The sequence below is a fragment of the Callorhinchus milii genome, unplaced genomic scaffold (genome assembly GCF_018977255.1).
Source record: "Callorhinchus milii isolate IMCB2004 unplaced genomic scaffold, IMCB_Cmil_1.0 Scaffold2, whole genome shotgun sequence".
Classification (NCBI taxonomy): Eukaryota; Metazoa; Chordata; class Chondrichthyes; order Chimaeriformes; family Callorhinchidae; genus Callorhinchus; species Callorhinchus milii.
Genome location: NW_024704743.1, coordinates 20,158,611 through 20,176,946, shown reverse-complemented (window position 1 = coordinate 20,176,946; position 18,336 = coordinate 20,158,611). Strand labels below are relative to the sequence as shown.

At 41.3% G+C, this 18,336-nt stretch overlaps 1 protein-coding gene across 3 annotated transcripts in view; it reads right to left on the bottom strand.

Moving 5' to 3' along the window:
* mllt10 (MLLT10 histone lysine methyltransferase DOT1L cofactor) overlaps positions 1–18,336 on the bottom strand; it is a 98,405-nt gene that overhangs the window by 69,211 nt on the left and 10,858 nt on the right. For all 3 annotated transcript variants that reach the window (XM_007889734.2, XM_007889735.2, XM_007889736.2), the window contains one exon: positions 1,870–1,973. In XM_007889734.2, the coding sequence (XP_007887925.1) occupies positions 1,870–1,973 (104 nt within the window). The remainder of the gene's footprint in view (positions 1–1,869; positions 1,974–18,336) is intronic.

The window sequence follows — 18,336 nt, the reverse complement described above, 5'->3', positions numbered from 1 at the left end:
AATAATCTGATCAAACATCACAGAGCTCAGTGAACTCTGTTTGACACGGCCATGCTGCCTCATGCTGTGGGTGGAGCTTAAACAAGACAAATGGCCTGGGAACGCATTCGTCTGTAGTGATTTAACTAAACTCAGCAAGGACATCAGTTAGAGATGCCAAGTGTGTTAGTTAAACTGAAGTTGGAAGGAAAGAATGGATACTCGGGGGTGAAGTTATGCAAGGCTCTGCGCCAGTCAGGAACACTCATTTTCATACAATGCCTTCTTACCCCGAAGCAAACATAGAATACTCCCAATGTTCCCTTTAAAAACGCAAAATGTTATGCACACAAGTGAAAATTCACTTCCATTTAATGCATTACAATATAAAAGCATAAAAGTTTAGAGCTCAGAAGGCTGTTCAGACTATTGTGTCTGGCACTGTTAAGAGTTATCCTTTGAGTCCCATTTACCTGCCATTTTCCCATACCCATGTAGTTTACTCCTTTAATTATTTATCTTGTCTGCTTTGAAAGACAAAATAGATTTTGCCCCAACCACCACTCCCAGCAGGGAATTCTACATCCAAACTACTCTGTGCATGAAAAAAATTATCCTAACCTCCTCATTTGCTCCATTAGCTTAAATTGATGTCCTCTCGTCACTAAATCAACAATCAGTGGAAATGATTTCTACCTATTGGCTATCAAACTCTTCATAATTTTAAAAGACCTTTATCAAATCAGCTCTTAACCTTCATGGATTATAAAGGGTCATTAAAATTGTGTTTGGTATCCAAAGAAAGTTACCTAATATAATTCTTCATTTCTGCATAAACTCTTTATAATACTAATCCTTGCATTTGATATAGCGCTTTTCACGTCGGGAGGACGTCCCAAAGCGCTTCACAGAACACACTGTAAAGTGAATTGACTGTATATTTGTGGGCGAACGCGGCAGCCAATTGCGCACAGCAATGTCCCACAAACAGTCGTAGATTGAAAATGACCAATTTATTATTGTTTTGGGTTTTGGAGGGATTATTATTAGGCTCTGTGTGGAGTAAGGAAACTTGCCCAAGGTTTCGCCCTCTGCCTGGAATTGAACTCAGGTCTCTCGCTTGCAAAGCGAGTGTCTAACCACTGAGCTACAGGACTCCACACATTGGGTCTCACTTTTTTCAATCCATTGTTTCCCTTTTCCCAAGACAGCAGCTCATAGTGGAGAGCATTGGTGTCAGCAACCCTGCCATGTTTCACAAGATCAAAGACCGGTTTGGCTGAAGAGGCCCTTCAGGATCTCAGGATTTTACACCTTTATGAGGTCCCCTTTGAGACACTATCTTTCAAGACTAAAGAGCCCAAGCTTGTCTAATCATTGCTCATGGCCTCATTCATCTAAAACTGGCGATCACCCTGATTGCTCTCCTCTGCACTGCCTCCAGAACCTTGCAGTTACTGTGTACAGTTCTCTAGGTGCAGCCTGACCAGAGCATTATGGAGCTCAAGTATGATGTATGGGGATATGAACTCAACTGATTTGGTTACACAGCCAAGCTTTTTCATTTTAAGAGGACGTGGTTCACAATCGAGCCTACACAACATAGGGCAACAGAATAGAGCTGGAACATGTTCTGGATATCCACCCTCGCATTTTTCCACAAGGATCAATGGACAACAGCTAGAAGCAGGATCCATGACTGATTTACCCCTCACTAGCTAAAAGATAATAGAGACCAAATGGTGTGGCTACATTCCAAGTTTAAGTAGCTTGGCACAGACCAGGGATCAAACTGGTCCAGATTGATCAGCACCACACTTTGCAATGCATCTGCCCACTATCATCAATGAAGCCCTCCTTTATTATTTTATATATAACAAAAATACTAACCATGTGACATGAAAAGCTTGCCGACAGCCATGCTTGTTACAAGTCATACAAGCCCCAGTTGCTGCTTTGCTTTCACGCCCTTGCTCTTCACAGATGTAGCAGGTCTAGAAAAAAAGTTCAAAATTAAGGAAAGCCCAATGTTTCTAAAAATAATAAATTCTGAAATTCTAATAATTATTATAGTACAATATACAGGCTGACCTCACATACCCAATGCCTTGGAGACTTAGGGAAAAAGGAGCATTATATCCAGGTGTTCGCTATAAACATTTAAATACTGAAATGGCCAAATTTTCCACATGCGAGCAGTCACATACTGAAGAGGAACAGGAGCGGGTGTATGAGTGAGGTGAGTTGACACCCTGCGCTCTCGCTCTCCGGCGCTTGCATGTATTGGTTTGCTGGTTGGCAGCCAAGTGATTGACTGCTAAGCACCCACATGATTAACTGCCAAGCACCCAGGTGATTGGCTGCCAACCCCCCCCGCCATTTTGATTTGATTGCAGAACTTATATTCGGGTTCTGCTTCAATGATCGCTGTATCAGGGTAAGGATCCATGGGAAAAAGTGGGTCTCAATGTCAAGTTCGCTATAACCAGAGGGATCATAATAATTAGGGATCAGCCTGTACACTTATATTGTGCCTTTCAATATTGGGAGGGGACTTATCCTATACATAGAAGCCATTTCAAGTAAATTGTTCCGAATGAGACAGCTGAAATACATAAAGACTGTCAGTTTTACAACAACAAATTACATTTGTATAGCTCCTTTCACGCTGCGAGGACGTCCCAAGGTGCTGGACAATCAGGATTTGGACCCGAGCTGGCGGTTGGATCAGGAGGAGTGGAGGATTCTTCCTCTTTGAATGTGCATTTCTTGCCTAAGACGTGGTGATGCAGAACAATATATAGTTGCCTAATATTTCTCATTGTGCTAAAGAAATATTTAGGATGAAGGAAAAAATGTCTTACTTTAAATAGAATCTTTTGGCCTACATTTACTCTTATTTCTGAAAGTTGTGTAAAAGCTAATTCTAAATCAGACTTTTTTTAAAATTATATTTTGGGATTTGTCTATGAGCTCATGTCACCATATTCAACTAGTTAACTTTAAAAAGTCTGCAGTTCACAGTTGTATAAAGAAACTTCAGAGTAATAACTGTTGCAAGAACATTTATGCTATAATCTGTGAAATCCACTTTTAACTTGAAACTATTTTTTAGTTTAGCTTAAATCTAATTCAGTACTGCAGACCCGCTTGGCTCTGGAACCAGAGTACACTACCGAGAATTGACGCAATTCTATAATAACCTTGCATTTGATACAGTGCCTTATCACGTCTTCAAGCCATCTAGAGTCCTTCACAAAATAAACAGGGGGTGAGAGGGGGGTGATGGGGGGGCTGGCCGGGGATGGATGACGGGACACAGGGATCTGCGTAACTCTGCTCTTTTCACAGGAGGAGGGCACTATGGCGTCCTCAGGTACAGCTAGATCTCCCCATTCGATATATCCTCATCCCCGGTCACACAAGCACGTCACCTTGAAACCAATTCAACTCCAAGGAGACCTTGCTTACCTCCCCCAAGGAAGCTATGAACCAAAATGTCCTTGCTGAAATTTGTCAGCAACTGTAATACTAAACACAAATATGGATGAACTGGCTGTGCTAAATAACACATTGATCACATTCACTTACCTGTACCCTGTAAAACATCATCCAACAAATCACGCTAATCATCGAAACTAATTGATGTGTGCAACAAATCTACTCACTGAGATGATTTGTTGATTTTCCCTAATCCAAATAACTTTTCTGCTACTTCAGTCTGAAACGCCATCGTTACTGATATTCTATCTCACATGGAAATTTCAGACCCAATTCTTCAAAGACAAATTGGACATTCTTCCTGGTTCAATCCTACTGTTGTTCCCATGAAATCTCACCTTAGTAAGTTTCTACAAATCATTGGTTAGGCTGCAATTGGAGTATTTCATTTAGTTTTGGGCACTTCACTTGAAATATGTCAAGGCCTTGGAGGGAATGCAAAGATTTACATGAATGATACCAGTGATCAAAGATTATATTTGTGAGCAGAGACTGGAGAAGTTGGTCCTTTCATTGGAGCAGAGAAAGTTGAGAAGGGATCTGATGGGAGATCTACAAATTATAAGGGGTTTTGACAGGATAAATAGGAAGAAATTATTTCCACTGGTAGCCCTGTCAGTGACAATTGGACAGATATATAAAATAGTCACAGGAAGAGCGAAAGTAGAGCTCATGAGAATTTGTTCCACATAGAGTTATTGGGGTGTGGAATGCCCTGCCAAGTAAGGTGACAGAAGCAGAGTCCATTGTGGGTTTCAAGAGGGAAGCAGACAAATACAGTACATGAAACACAAGTGCACGTGTGGTACTTCAGCATTCTTGCCGGCAAGTGCGCCTGCCACTGCAGTGAATCGCAGGAAATGTAGTTTTAACCCGTCACCACATGCGCACTTAGCTGCAAGTATTTGAATTGTAGGAAATGAAGTTCCTCCATGCATGCATCAGCGGATCAATACTATATTTTGCACAATTCAATTCAGCCAGCTGTAGGTGTACAAGCGTCAACGGATCAGGGCATCATTTTCCACAATTTTAATGCAGTAGTAAAGTGCGGGAGTAATGGAGGGTAACAGAGCTGCGTTATGATTTAGGTGGTGAATAATATGAGGAGTGCAAAGAAACCTAAGTGGGTTTGATAGGAAGCTGAACGGGACTTGGTTGAATGTCTGATTTAGGTGATGATAAAAGTAAGACTTATGCAAGCTTTATTGTACTGTCAAATAATTTTCCACCCCCTCTTCTGGCCTCAATCACAAGGTTTACTGCAGATAAAGATGACATCTTCGGCTGAGTTTTCTCATTTTGATGAAATTAATTTGATCTTGCCATAAGCCTCCATTGTTGTTTGTCCTACTTCGTCTGACATCTAATTTCAGCAGCCATCCTGTTTCCAAGATCCTTCACACCCTGATGTAAAATGAAGTGCTTTCTGTGGTTCCATGGTATTCCTCCCATTATCTAAAAATGTCTCCAAATGGTTCTAGTGTTTACCATTTCTTCTTTTCCTTCAAAATTTGTTCATCTTCATCTTAAAAATTGCAATCCTACCCTATCCCTTCTTGTTTGCTTTCTTACCATTTACTTTTTAAAAAATTATAGTTGCTGTCGTCAACTCTCATATTATAGATCACCTTAAAAGCCCGGACCTAATCTACGAGCATTAGTATTATTTTCAGCTTGATCATTCCATTCATAATTTCTTCTCTCTCGAAACACCACCCTCACTCACCCACAACACTTTTAGAATTAATTTGTTATTGCCTTGAGACTTCTCCAAAACCTCAGACATCAGTCAAATTTTAAATATTACCATCTTATGGCATTCCACTAAATTTATGTTCCTAGCTATCAAGTTTTCGAAAAATAATTTTGTGCACTCCAGCTGATAGCTTAATTGGTAGTTTGTGTGACATTGTAGTGCAAATCAGCTGCCACTCACCTAACAAATACAGTCACTACTATGAGATGCTTTAATGTGACAAGGCACCATAACAAATGCAAGGATTGCATATTAAAAAAACTTGGGTTACATCACTAAGTAAAATACTGTACAATTCCATCAAAAGGTAACTGTTACTATTGTACCACTACATTTTCTAACTAACCCTACACTAACAAAGTATCATCAGCTACCTTCGCACTACCATCAAAAAATGCAGTCACGTGCATAAACGAAGCTTCGCACATCTGTGTGAGATTACCAGGGACATGATTTACTCACACTGTATGGGGAATTCATGTCTCCAGTAATCTTGTGTGCATGCACAGAACTTTGCACATGCAGACAAAAGGAATTTTGTGAAGGTATCTCACGGCCTTGTAGTGCACTTCTACATCAGAACACCACAAGCAGAAACTCTGGCTGACTTTTTTCCCTCCTGGCTCACAGATTCTAAAGCCAATTGCAGTGCCCCAAATACTGCCTGATTAATATATATATATTTTTAACAGTGCAGTTTGGAAATCCAAACCTACAGTCTAAACGGCCACATTGGTGGTCCCTTTACCTACTAGACAATCAGAAGCAAATAAAAAACAATTTTATATTGTGGTACATTGTCTGAGATCGAACTTGAATACAACTTAAGATTGGTGGAAAATCTGCTCTCTCTCTCTCTGTTGTCCATGAAATAAGATTGGGCCGTCACAGTTCAATTACCAGTCGGCATGAATCCAAAACACAAAATGACAAATAGGCAGTCTTATTCAGAGGCCGCAAAATTGTATCATGTGGGAAAAACCACAAAGCATTCCAATAGGGCTGTTGGAACATCAAAGTAAATTTCTGAGATGAGCAGAAAGCAGTGTTAATCTGCATCAATTCCTGACTGGATTCATCTCAAGTATTCTTGACAACTCTAGATGTCAAGAAAAGTGTTCCATTCTTACCCAACATGATTATCACTTGCTATGCCAGGAACATGCATTTTAAAATAGTAGCAAAGAAATTGGTGCAACTAGTTTTTTTTTAGAAACTAGCAGATTATAAGAGTGGCAAATTTAACTCCCATTATTTAAAATGAAAAAAGATATTTCATGTAACTAGGAACCAATCAATTAATTTGCAATAGGAGAAAACTTTGAAACAATTTTAAGGAATCTATATAATAATAATCCTTGCATTTGATATAGCGCTTTTCACATCTTCTAGACGTCCCAAAGCGCTTCACAGAATATACTGTAAAGTGAATTGACGGTATATTTGTGGGCGAACGCGGCAGCCAATTGCGCACAGCAATGCCCCACAAAGAGTCATGGATTGAAAATTGCCAATTTATTATTGTTTTTGTTTTTTGGAGGGATTATTATTAGGCGTGGGGAGTAAGGAAACTTGCCCAAGGTTTCGCCCTGCCTGGAATTGAACTCAGGTCTCTCACTTGCAAAGCGAGTGCTCTATTTGGGGATGGTAAACAAACACCTGGAAAAGCACAAATTGATAAAAGTACTGACAGTACAAGTTCAAAAAGGGGAGCTCAACTTTATCTAATTCTTGATTCTGAGATTTTGTTATTATATTTCAATTCTGTAAAGGCAGTAAAGCATTTACAACATTCCAAAACAGAAATGAATTAAGATTAATAATCATGGAATCATGATTACCAAGTAAAGTGCTGAATAGAAAAACAATCATAACAGCAAACAGAGGGTAGCCATAAATGGATTTCTTCAAGCTAGAAAGGGCTTATATTTGGGGAGCACTGGGTCAACCTACAGGCTCCTAAAATTTTATTAAATGCACCATTCGGATGCAGATATCAAAAGTAAGATCTTGTCTATAGAGGAAATGAAATTTGAAGAACAAATAATGAAAAACAATGCACCCAGATTCAGAAGCATTTAGTTGTTTTTATAAACTTTGTAGACAACAAATATAACTGACTAAATAAATGCCAGATAATTAATATGTAATCAGTAATTAAATGGATCAATCATGCCACAAAATGATCAAGAGAGTGTGGTAATTATTGTTGCAAGTAAGTGATAACAATTAAAAAGGAAAGCCAGGTACATGGTTAAAGTGAAATAGAGAACAAAACCAAAGAGACAATATAGTTACTATATCCATGGCAACCTGGTTGCAATACAGTTCTCCAGGGCCAATCTCTCAGAGATTGAGTTATCTGCACAAAAAAAAGCTTGACTTCCAGGCAATCGAGTCACCGCTAACATCACATCCGCCGCATTCGCACTATGCTCAAGAATAGCCACTGATCCCACCTTATGTCACAAAAGTGTCCAGGCACAACCTTAGGACATTGGTCCGAGGGGAGAGGGAGGAAGGAGGACACCTTTACAACAGGGTTAACTTATTGTACAATAAGCCTATCTAGAGTACTAGGTGCTGTACACCACAAGATGTTATGTTCTCCTGAAGTGAGCAAGGTGGACAAGCTATTTAAGCTACAAAATAAAGTTCAGAAAGTCTGTCTTGTTCTTGTAAGTAAAGAAGACTTTGATGTAAATGCTTTAAGTTAAACGTTGCATATAATATCAGGTAGTGCAGACAAGAGATTTTACACAGCCAAAAGCCTCAGCTCTTCTCACCCTCATTTTTGCAATAACATTGCATCTCATCACAAGGAATCAATTTGTGACGAATCGGATGGAATGTTGACCATTAAGCATTTTAAGCAGAGGTGCCATCAAAACAGACTTAGAAATTATAGAAACTTGAAACTGAAATTAACCTGATAATTTTAACAAAAATTAATGTTGTTTTCAAGTCTTACAACACTTAAATTAAAACTTGACAGCCCCCCAAGAATGATTAACAGATCTCTCAAGTAGAAACTAATGCTATACGATTAGTGGCATATGGCATCATTATCAATCTTGTATTGGGGACCCTTCCATCTTACCTATTTCAGTTCTGACATACCTAGTCCATAAATCTCTAATGATTCCAATAGATCTACTGTGCATTTTCATAATTTTTTTAATATAGATAAATAGGGCAGCAGGAAGGTACAGTAGTACCAGACACATGCAATGCATATCCTATGCAAATCTCAATATATAGCTTACCAAGGCTGACGTTTTATCTCCCAACAGACAGCTCCAGGCTCACCAGTGTTTTGCTGGGAGGAAAGCATGCAGAACATCTTGTATTCTTATTAATATCCCGGGATACAACAACAAAAAATTGCATTTGTAAAGCACCTTTCACATCAGGAGGATGTCCCAAGGCACTGAACAGGGGATTAGGACCCGAGCGTGGGGGGGCAGGGTCAGGATGAGAGAGGGCATAACATAACAACATGTAGGAGCAGGAGTAGGCCATTCGACCCTTCGAGCCTGCCCCGCCATTCAATCATGGCTGATCTTCCAATCTAACTCCAGCTAATAACCTAACCCTGCCTTATCCCCATATCCCATGATACGGTCGACCACGCTATCCTCCTCCACCGCGTGTCCTCCCACCTCAACCTTCAAGGCCCTGTCCTTCAGTGGTACCTCTCCCACCGTCTTCATTTTGTTTCCACAAACGGCTTTTCCTCCAGTCCCCGCACTGTCTCGTGTGGTGTCCCTCAGGGCTCTGTCCCCTCCTCTTCACCCTCTATATGCTCCCCCTCGGTGACATCATCCGCAGACATGGGGTTAACTTCCACATGTATGCGGATGACACCCAACTCTACCTTTCCTCCTCTACCCTCAACTCCACGACCACCGATGTCCTGACAGCTGCCTGTCTCTGACATTGAGTTCTGGATGAGAGACAACTTTCTTCAGCTCAACGTGTGCAAAACCGAGGCCCTCCTGATTGGCTCACGTCAGCGCCTCCGCACCTCAGGCGCTGACACCATCAGCATCCAAGGCTGCACTCTCCACCTCTCAAAGCCGGTCAGGAACCTCGGGGTTCTGTTCGACCCTGAGCTGTCCTTTCTTCCTCATATCCGCGCCACAACTGGCACCGCCTTCCATCACCTCCGGAATATCGCCAGACTACGGCACTACCTCACCCCTCACGCTGCTGAAACTCTGGTCCACGCCTTTATCACCTCAAGGCTGGACTATGGGAACTCTCTCCTCGCCGGCCTTCCCGGCATCTCCCTCCACAAGCTGCAGGTCATTCAGAACTCTGCAGCTCGAGTACTGTCCCGCACCAGGCTTCGGGACCACATCACTCCCACCCTCGCTCGCCTCCACTGGCTCCCCATCCCCGAGAGGATCAAATTCAAGATCCTCATCCTCACCTACAAGGCCATTCACGGCCTTGCTCCCCCCTACCTCTCTGACCTACTATCCCCCTATTTACCTGCCCGTACCCTCTGTTCCTCTGGCTCCGATCTGCTCCACATCACCCCCCCTAACCGCCCTACCATCGGTGGCCAGGCCTTCGGCCTCTCAGCCCCTAGTCTCTGGAACTCCATCCCCCAGTGCCTTCGCCGCCTCGTCCCTTTCCTCCTTCAAGGCCAGTCTCAAGACCTTTCTCTTTGACCGAGCCTTCAGCTCCCCTCTCGACTCTCTACCCCCTCCTCGCTCCCTCCCTTCCCTCCCCGCACCCTGACCATTTCCCCCCTGCTCGGGTCCCGACCCAACTGTCCAGCGCCTTGGGACGTCCTCCCTACGTGAAAGGCACTCTATAAATGAAATCTTGTTGTTGTTGTTAATCCCTTTTGCAATAAGAAATCTATCTATCTCGGTCTTGAATATGTTCAAGGACCGAGTGTCAACATCCCTTTGGGGTAGTGAGTTCCACACATTCACCACCCTTTGAGTGAAGAAGTTCTTCCTCAACTCAGTGCGAAAGGGCTGGCCTCTGATTTTAAGGTTGTGACCACTGGTTTTAGTTTCTCCAAGTAGGGGAAACAATCTCCCACTATCTACTCTATCACGCCCTTTGATGATCTTATGGGTTTCTATAAGATCCCCTCTAATTCTTCTATATTCTAGAGAATATAGGCCCAAATTGGTCAGCCTCTCCTCGTCACTCATCCTCTTCATCCCTGGTACTAACCTCGTAAATCTACGCTGCACCCCCTCCAAAGCAAGTACATCCTTCCTTAAATAAGGAGACTAGAGAGGTAGGAGGGTGGCTGATTGCACAGTCGAAAAGGAGGGTCTTGAGTCACACCTTGAAGGAGGCGAGGGAGCAAGGCAAAGGGATTGTGGGATGGAGTTTCAAAGGGTGGGTACAGAGAGGCTGAAAGCCCGGACGCCAACAGTAGGGCGGGTCGGGCGGGAGACAAGGCCATGGAGGACCTTGAAAGTGAAGATGAGCATTTTGAATTCTATCCTCTGAGGGATTGGGAGTCGGGCGATAGTGGGGGTGATGGGGTCACGGAGCCTGGTATGGGAGAGTACACGAGCTGCAGATGTCTGGATGATCTGTAGCTTGTGGAGAGAAGAGTTGGGGAGGCCAATAAGGAGGGATATTCCATAGTCGAGCCTTGAGGATACAAATATATACTTGGAACACAACACATCAAGCGATTGCCAGGATGGTGGAAGGCAAACTGGATGGACCTTGGTCTTCTTTCGCCTAGTAAAACCTTATGTTCTTAAGCGCTCTGAGACAACAACAACAAATGACATTTGTATAGCACCTTTCACGTCAGGAGGATGCGCGGCAATGGTGGGGCAGGCAGGGCTGGGGACGTGAAGCAGGCCAGAGCCCGTTGAGCGGACAGGTTGGTAGGGGGTTAGGAGGTCACAGAGGTAGGGAGGAGCAAGGTCATGGAGGGCTTTAAAGGTGAGGACCGGGAACTTGAACTGTATCCTCCGACTGATGGGGAGCAAGTGGAGTCAGGCGAGGATGGGGGTGATAGGGTTGCAGAGCCTGGTGTGGGTGAGGGCACAAGCTGCTGACATCTGGGTGATCTGCAGCCTGTGGAGGGAGTTAGGGAGGCTGACAAGCAGGGAGTTTGTGTAGTTGAGCCTGGATGTGATGAATGCATGGCTGAGGGTCTTGGCCTAATAATAATAATACCTCCAAAAAACAAAACAATAATAAATTGGTCATTTTCAGTCCATGACTGTTTGTGGGACACTGCTGTGCGCAATTGGCTGCCGCGTTTCACCCATAAATATACAGTCAATTCACTTTACAGTATATTCTATGAAGCCTTTGAGACATCAAGAAGATGTGAAAAGTGCTATATCAAATGCAAGGATTATTATTATTATTGGCGGCCTGCAGTGAGACAGTGGCAGAGCCATGCAATGTTGTCGAGGTGGTGAAAGTCAGAATGCTTCATGGTATGGATGTGGGGAATGAAGGATAGTTGAGGTTCTAATAGGATGCCGAGTTTCCGTATTGGCTCCGTGAGTGCATTCATGAAGGGTGATGCTATCAGCGCCCGAAGTATGGATGCGCTGACAGGAACCAAGGAGGAGGGCCTTGGTCTTTTTGTCATTCAACTGGAGAAAGTTAGCTCTCATCCAGGACTTGATGTCTGACAAGCAGTCTGTGAGGACAGCTGTAATCCTGGAGCCCAACCGCCAGTTCCTGCCACTGCTATAGGAGGACGTTCACCAGGGAGGGAGGGAGTGGATGTTGGAATATTGGAAATGGTCATGAACTGGCTAAAATCACCAGTCGTCTGGATGGGACCCGTGGACCTTTCTCAAATAAGGAACCCATCCTACAGCAGCCAAAATGTTGGAACGCCCTGTTTTAAGGTAATTACCATAAGAGCAAAGGGCAAGGTTAAAATTGTTTTTGTTAGGATGTGGAATGCACTACCTAGAATTCTCATTGAGACTTCTAAGAGTGATGAAATATTTGACAAAGAGAAATATCAAAGGAAATGGGGTAAAATAGTAGTGGGACAAAGCAGATAATTCTTTCAGAAAGGCAGCAAAGACAAAATCAAATAATAATAATCCTTGCATTTGACATAGCGCTTTTCACATCTTCTAGACGTCTCTAAGCGCTTCACAGATATAATATAAAATGAATTGACTTATTTGTGGGCGACAAGCAGCAGCCAATTGCACACAGCAATGTCCCACAAATAGTTGTGGATTGAAGTGACCAATTTATTATTGGTTTTTTTTTCTTGACGGATTATTATCAGTCGTGTGGAGTAAGGAAACTTACCCAAGATTTCGCTGTTGGGAATCAAATCCAGGTTTCCTGCTTGCGAGGTGAGTGCTCTAACCACTGAGCTACAGGACTATCACTATCAAAATGGGACCAATGGTCGATTATGTGCTGGGAAATTCTATGGTTCACATTATAATTACTATCCAAATTATCAAATACTTCTGTTTCATAACCTGGATGTTGACTATGTTAAAGTGACACTATAGTTTTGATGATAGGAATAAACACTGAAAATGTGTTTTTCCCCCCTCCTCCCAAAAAGCTTCACTTTTCTTCCTCCAATCCTGAAGGTGCATTCACTCAAGGTCCCTCTTGTAAACCAAGAGACAATTATTTATAAAGAAGCCTAGTCAAAAGTCTGAACAAACTGTTTAACTATTTCATCCACAAAATATAGTCAAGTCACTTCACAGTATATTCTGTGAAGCGCTTTGAGACATCTCGGAGATGTGATAAGACCCTACATCAAATGCAAGGATTATTTGAATAAAATCACAATTGAGCTCAATCCCACAGCATTATGGGTTACTGGACAACAGATGAAAGTGGGATCTCTGGCTGAGATGTCCACCTCCCTAGCCCTAAGTGTTGAGGTCAACCTTCGTACACCTATTTTTCAGACCAACAAGTGCAGTACGAACTAGAAATTGAATGTAGAACCTTACTAGTTTGTATGGTTCTGGATCAAACCAAGCAGTGCATGCATCCACTAAGCCATCCCGGTTACTATTTGGAACATCTCAATTAAGTTAAAAAGCGTTTCTGATTCAACCATTTTTTTCCCTACATTGGTCAGGTCAGTTTAAAATACAAACTAGAATGGAAATCTAAAAATTAGAACTAGAATTTCTTTGAAAAGTTGTGTGATATCCATCTTAATATCTATCCAAATGTCAAGGTAGTTAGGATCTAAATTAATGACTCAATGGAAAATGGGATGAAGATCTGAAAAATAATGAACTTTTATTTTCTATGTTATGGATTTAAGCGCCAATTGAAGTCAGTCTAGGCTGGCACTGGTGCGGTGGGGAAGGGGAGGCAAAGCACTGCATTGTACAATAATTGAGGTTCTATCTGCCTGTAGAATTATCGTTCATTTGAACGATGCCGTATCACATCGTTGAGACGTCTCAAAGCACTTCACAGAATATATTGTAAAATGGATTGACTGTGTATTTTGTGGGCAAAACAGAGCAGCATGTTTGTGCACAGTAATGTCCCACAAACAGCCATGTTTTGTGGGGGGGGTGGTTGTGGGATTTATTGGCCAGGGCACCGGGAGAAACTCCCTTCTTTTTGTGAATAGTGCCACGGGATCTTTAACATCAACCTGAATAGACAGACAGGACCTCGGTTTAACTTCTCATCCAAAGGACGGCAAGTCCGAAAATGCAACAGACTGCATTGGGGGTCATCTTAAGACTATGTATTAGCTTGAACCCACAACTTTCTGACAGGAAGAGTATTCCATACAGATATATATTATATATGGAGATCCCAGGACAATATTCCAAGATTCCATCCCTGTATTCTAGCCAATCATTCAGATAAATTGGTCAGACACATTAGGGATGTTTGCAAGATCTCACTGTGAAAATTGCTGAGTCTGCCAACAAATACAGAGAATCTATACTTACCAGCAATTACCCGTGAAGTGCTATGTGACATGTGTGGAATATAACAGTGGCAAGGACTAGTTGGGCCGAATGGGCAGTTTCTGCGCTGAATAATCTGTGTAAATCTATGTACCAGGAACTCCTCCCAAGCAACACGGTGAGAACCACAACTCGGCATAAAATACGCAGATGTATCTCCACCATCCTCCTGAATACAGCCGAGACACCTCGTCCCCCCCCCCATACACACACACACACACACACACACACAGTGGCAGCTGAAAAGCACTTCTCTACAAACCACAAGGTAAGCATTAAGCTTGTTCACAAACCCAGACACCAGGTACAACCCTGCAGCAGCTGTCCTAAGTATCAGTTTCCTCATCAACTATTCGATGGACATCAGGAATTGTGACAGGGCAAATGTGACATGCCAGCCACCTTCATGTTCTAGAAGACCAAATCCAATGCCATGTACCAAGCACATACCAGGCTTACTCACTCCCAACTGCTTAACACAGGTCCTCATGTAAGTGGCCGTGGTAAAAAGGTGCCCCACCCAAAGCAACCTCCACCGCCTACAGTTTCATTGACAGGTCAGCCAGTACCCTCTCTCCATGTAGCTGGAACTTCTCCCTCAATTTCTCCGGCCCCCTCTCTCTCCCCTTTTTCAAATGCTGCCTGAAAACCTTCCTCTTCAACCATGCTTACGGGCACCTAAGTGCAACACCTAGGTGATTCAGTGGTTCCTTACAGGGATTTATGACATTGAATATAAAACACTCACCATTCTCCAACCCCTTCCCTTAGAGCGGCTTTTAGAAACTCAACTTTATAACCGTCTGCAATTTGTTGTTGTTGTCTGTACCTACAGCCTTACTATTAGCAAGGTGACAGTGCAAAGGCCACTTCCTCACAGTGGACTGGCTCATTAAGAACTTCAATCTACTCAACATCCTCTGCCAGGTTTTCTAACCTCGATACAGATAGATCTTTACAGTGGTCTGTCGGGTCAGATGCCAATTATTGTCATCCAGACTCCAAGGATACCCTCATGGGATTGTTAAACTGTATTTACTGTAATTATAGAACAATTTATGTATGCAACTAAGGCCTGCCTCAGTTGGTAGCACTTGTACCTTCTGATTCTGACAACCTTCTGATTCGGACTTTGAGCTTATTGTCTAAGCAGTTTGGAGACAACAACTTGCATTTATATAGCATCCCTCACGCAGGGTAGACCGCTTGACAGTGGCAGAGCTGGGAAAGCACTGCATTGCATTTTGCCCATAAAATACACACAGTCTTTACAATGTATTCTGTGAAGCGCTTTGAGACACTATTAAATGTAAGGATTATTATTGCTGTTGTTGGAAGTGCCATACTTCAGATGAGGTGTTAAACCGAGGTCTCATGTGCTACTATTTGAAAATAGAAAGATTTCTCCCAGGGGCCTGGCCAACAATCCTCCAGATAAAAAAAACATGCGCATTCGCTTCATGGTTGTTTGTGGAACACTGTGTACAAATTGGTTGCTGTGTTCTCCTATAATATTCAGTCACTGCATTTTACAGAAAAATTCTGAAGTATTTTGAGATGTTTCAATATAATGTCAAATGCAAAGATATTATCTATGTGGTCCCATACACAGCAATGAGGTGAACAACTAATCTTATTTGGTGAAATTTGAATGGGGAAATAATGGCTACACCAAAATTCTAAATATTGTCTGGGGATCTTTAACATCCGTTTGAGCTACCATAACAGGCAAATTGTTCCCGACAGCAATTTTAATGCATCATCAAACAACAGCACCACTAACAATGCTATACTTCTTCAGAAATACATTGGAGTGTGTGGAAACCAAGCAGTTTTCATACAGAGAAACGAACACATCAAAAATGTTAGTCATCCTGCACACCAGCTCAAAAACTGCCATCAGCAGAGCCCGGGAGGTCAATCACCATCTCTGCCAGAATGTAGCAGGTAGATTTCAGATGTAAAATGGGGATAGGGGATTGTTCCTACTGTTACTCACTCAATATTGTAGTTAGTTGCTAAATTAAATTTTACAGTGATTAGAGTCCTGTGATGAAGATTCATCTCCTGACAGCAAATTAAACAGTCATTTTGCCATATTGTCCAGAACTACAGATGTCACACTGCAAATGGACAGAATACCAGTTGGTTTTTAAAAAAAATTTGAGAGAGGCATATCCAAAATATTTTTCAGAATTTTCAAAGTGCAACTGAATGTCAACAGCTTGCATTAAATTATTTAAAAATCTTATGAGATTACTCATATGTACCATTTTGAAAATGTCAGCTTTTTACAGGATAGGCTGAAGCAAGCTTCCTACTGTAGTATATCTACAACCATTTTATAAATTTAAATCAATATATCAAATAAATCAAATGTATCCCTGCTAAATATCTATACAAACTTCAGTTTTAATATTCAATATTTCTGGTGGCAACATGAAATTATTCAAATATTGTTCAAAGCAAGGACAGAAAGATGGGAGATTAAGAAGATTCATTTTAGAATTGTTAAGATGTGGAATGCCATACCAAGTATGGTGGGCAAGGTGGAGTCCACGTTAGCTTTCAAGAGGGATCTAAAATATCTAGAAAAAGAATAATTTGCAATAGTATGGTGAAAAGACACATAAACAGAACAGAATAGATTGGTTTGTCAAAGAACCAGCACAGACAATGGCCTGAAAAGCCTATGGTTCTGTAGTAGAACTAGAATTAATGATGCCTGAAGTTAAATAGCAACCCCAACAAATTTTCTGTTGCAATTTCTTTTTTTTAAAATTCAAAGCATATACTGTGAAGAAATCCAATCCATGGTGCAAAATTTGCCTGGCGAGTGAAATTTTTTGTGAATGGACTAAATTCCAGCTACAAACCCTCGTGGCTTCATTTACATAAACCACAGCAACAACTTACATTTATAATAGCACCCTTCACGTGGAGTAGCTTCTCAAAGCACTTAAAATTTAATTTAAATTTTTAAAAATAGTATAATGAATGAAAAATGCCACTTATTTTCAATTCTCTGATCTTTATCAATCCGCAATGCTGACCCTTCGGCAAATAAACCTGGACTACTTTTGGCACTGCATGCATTCACTGCATTTGTACAACAGATTATGGCAGAATCACTTCAAAGAGAAGTAGCTCTGAAGTACGCTGAGACTGTCAAGTCTTGGCAATTTTTCTGTTTATACTACGGGTCAGAATCCCTAAGCCTAGCAACAATACGTCAGCCTGCACAGTTCTTTCCAAGTATGGCTTTGCAAAAATATATTTCAGTACTTTTTAAAGATTATGCCTGGAAATGGTCATGCTGTTTAAAATATGAACACTAAATTGCTCCAATATATTAACTTTGCTAAGTAAACAAATGGTGGAAGATTTAGAAAACAGCTTTTGCATGCAGACATTATAATGGCTTGTTACCAACAAAAGGTTAAAAAAAAATCAGCTAATAGATCTTAGTCAACCAATTGGAAATCACTATTTTCTAAACAAGATATGCTTAACAAAAAATAAATAATTTCATGCTACCAAACATTTCTATTTTAGCAAAACAGAAATACATGCATAAATCACAAAAATAAAATATACAGGGTTATTTTCACAAAAAGTATAGAATGAAGTATGAGCAATACATTAACTCAATTATCCACACAAGAGAGAGGCCCCCCAATGAATAATTGAAATTGATGGATAGTCAAGAAAATATATTTTTATTAATGTACTGTACATATTTACAGTACATTAGAAGTTTGTTTCGGAATCCAAGACAATGAATATAAAGCCACTAACATCCCACTTTACTTTTTTTTAAAAAAATGAAAACAGCTTTTTAGTTAATAAGTATTAATGCATTTTTGTTCAAAAGCTCAAATTTCAGTATTATAAAAGAACCAAAAGCTTAACTATTTGATTCAACTTTATATTTGCAGAATATAGCATGGTCTTTCTAAGCAAAGCAGATTGTTTTATCATTACTTTTATGTTTCTGGTGAACATTAAGATTTATGCAGTTGAAGTTTCACTTTATACTGGGAATGTATGGATGGAAACAGAAAATTAGGAACATGCAACAGACTATACTCTGCCATACACTACTGGATAGCTTCATAAACTACAAAGCTCTCCTAATCCGACTTCCCTGAC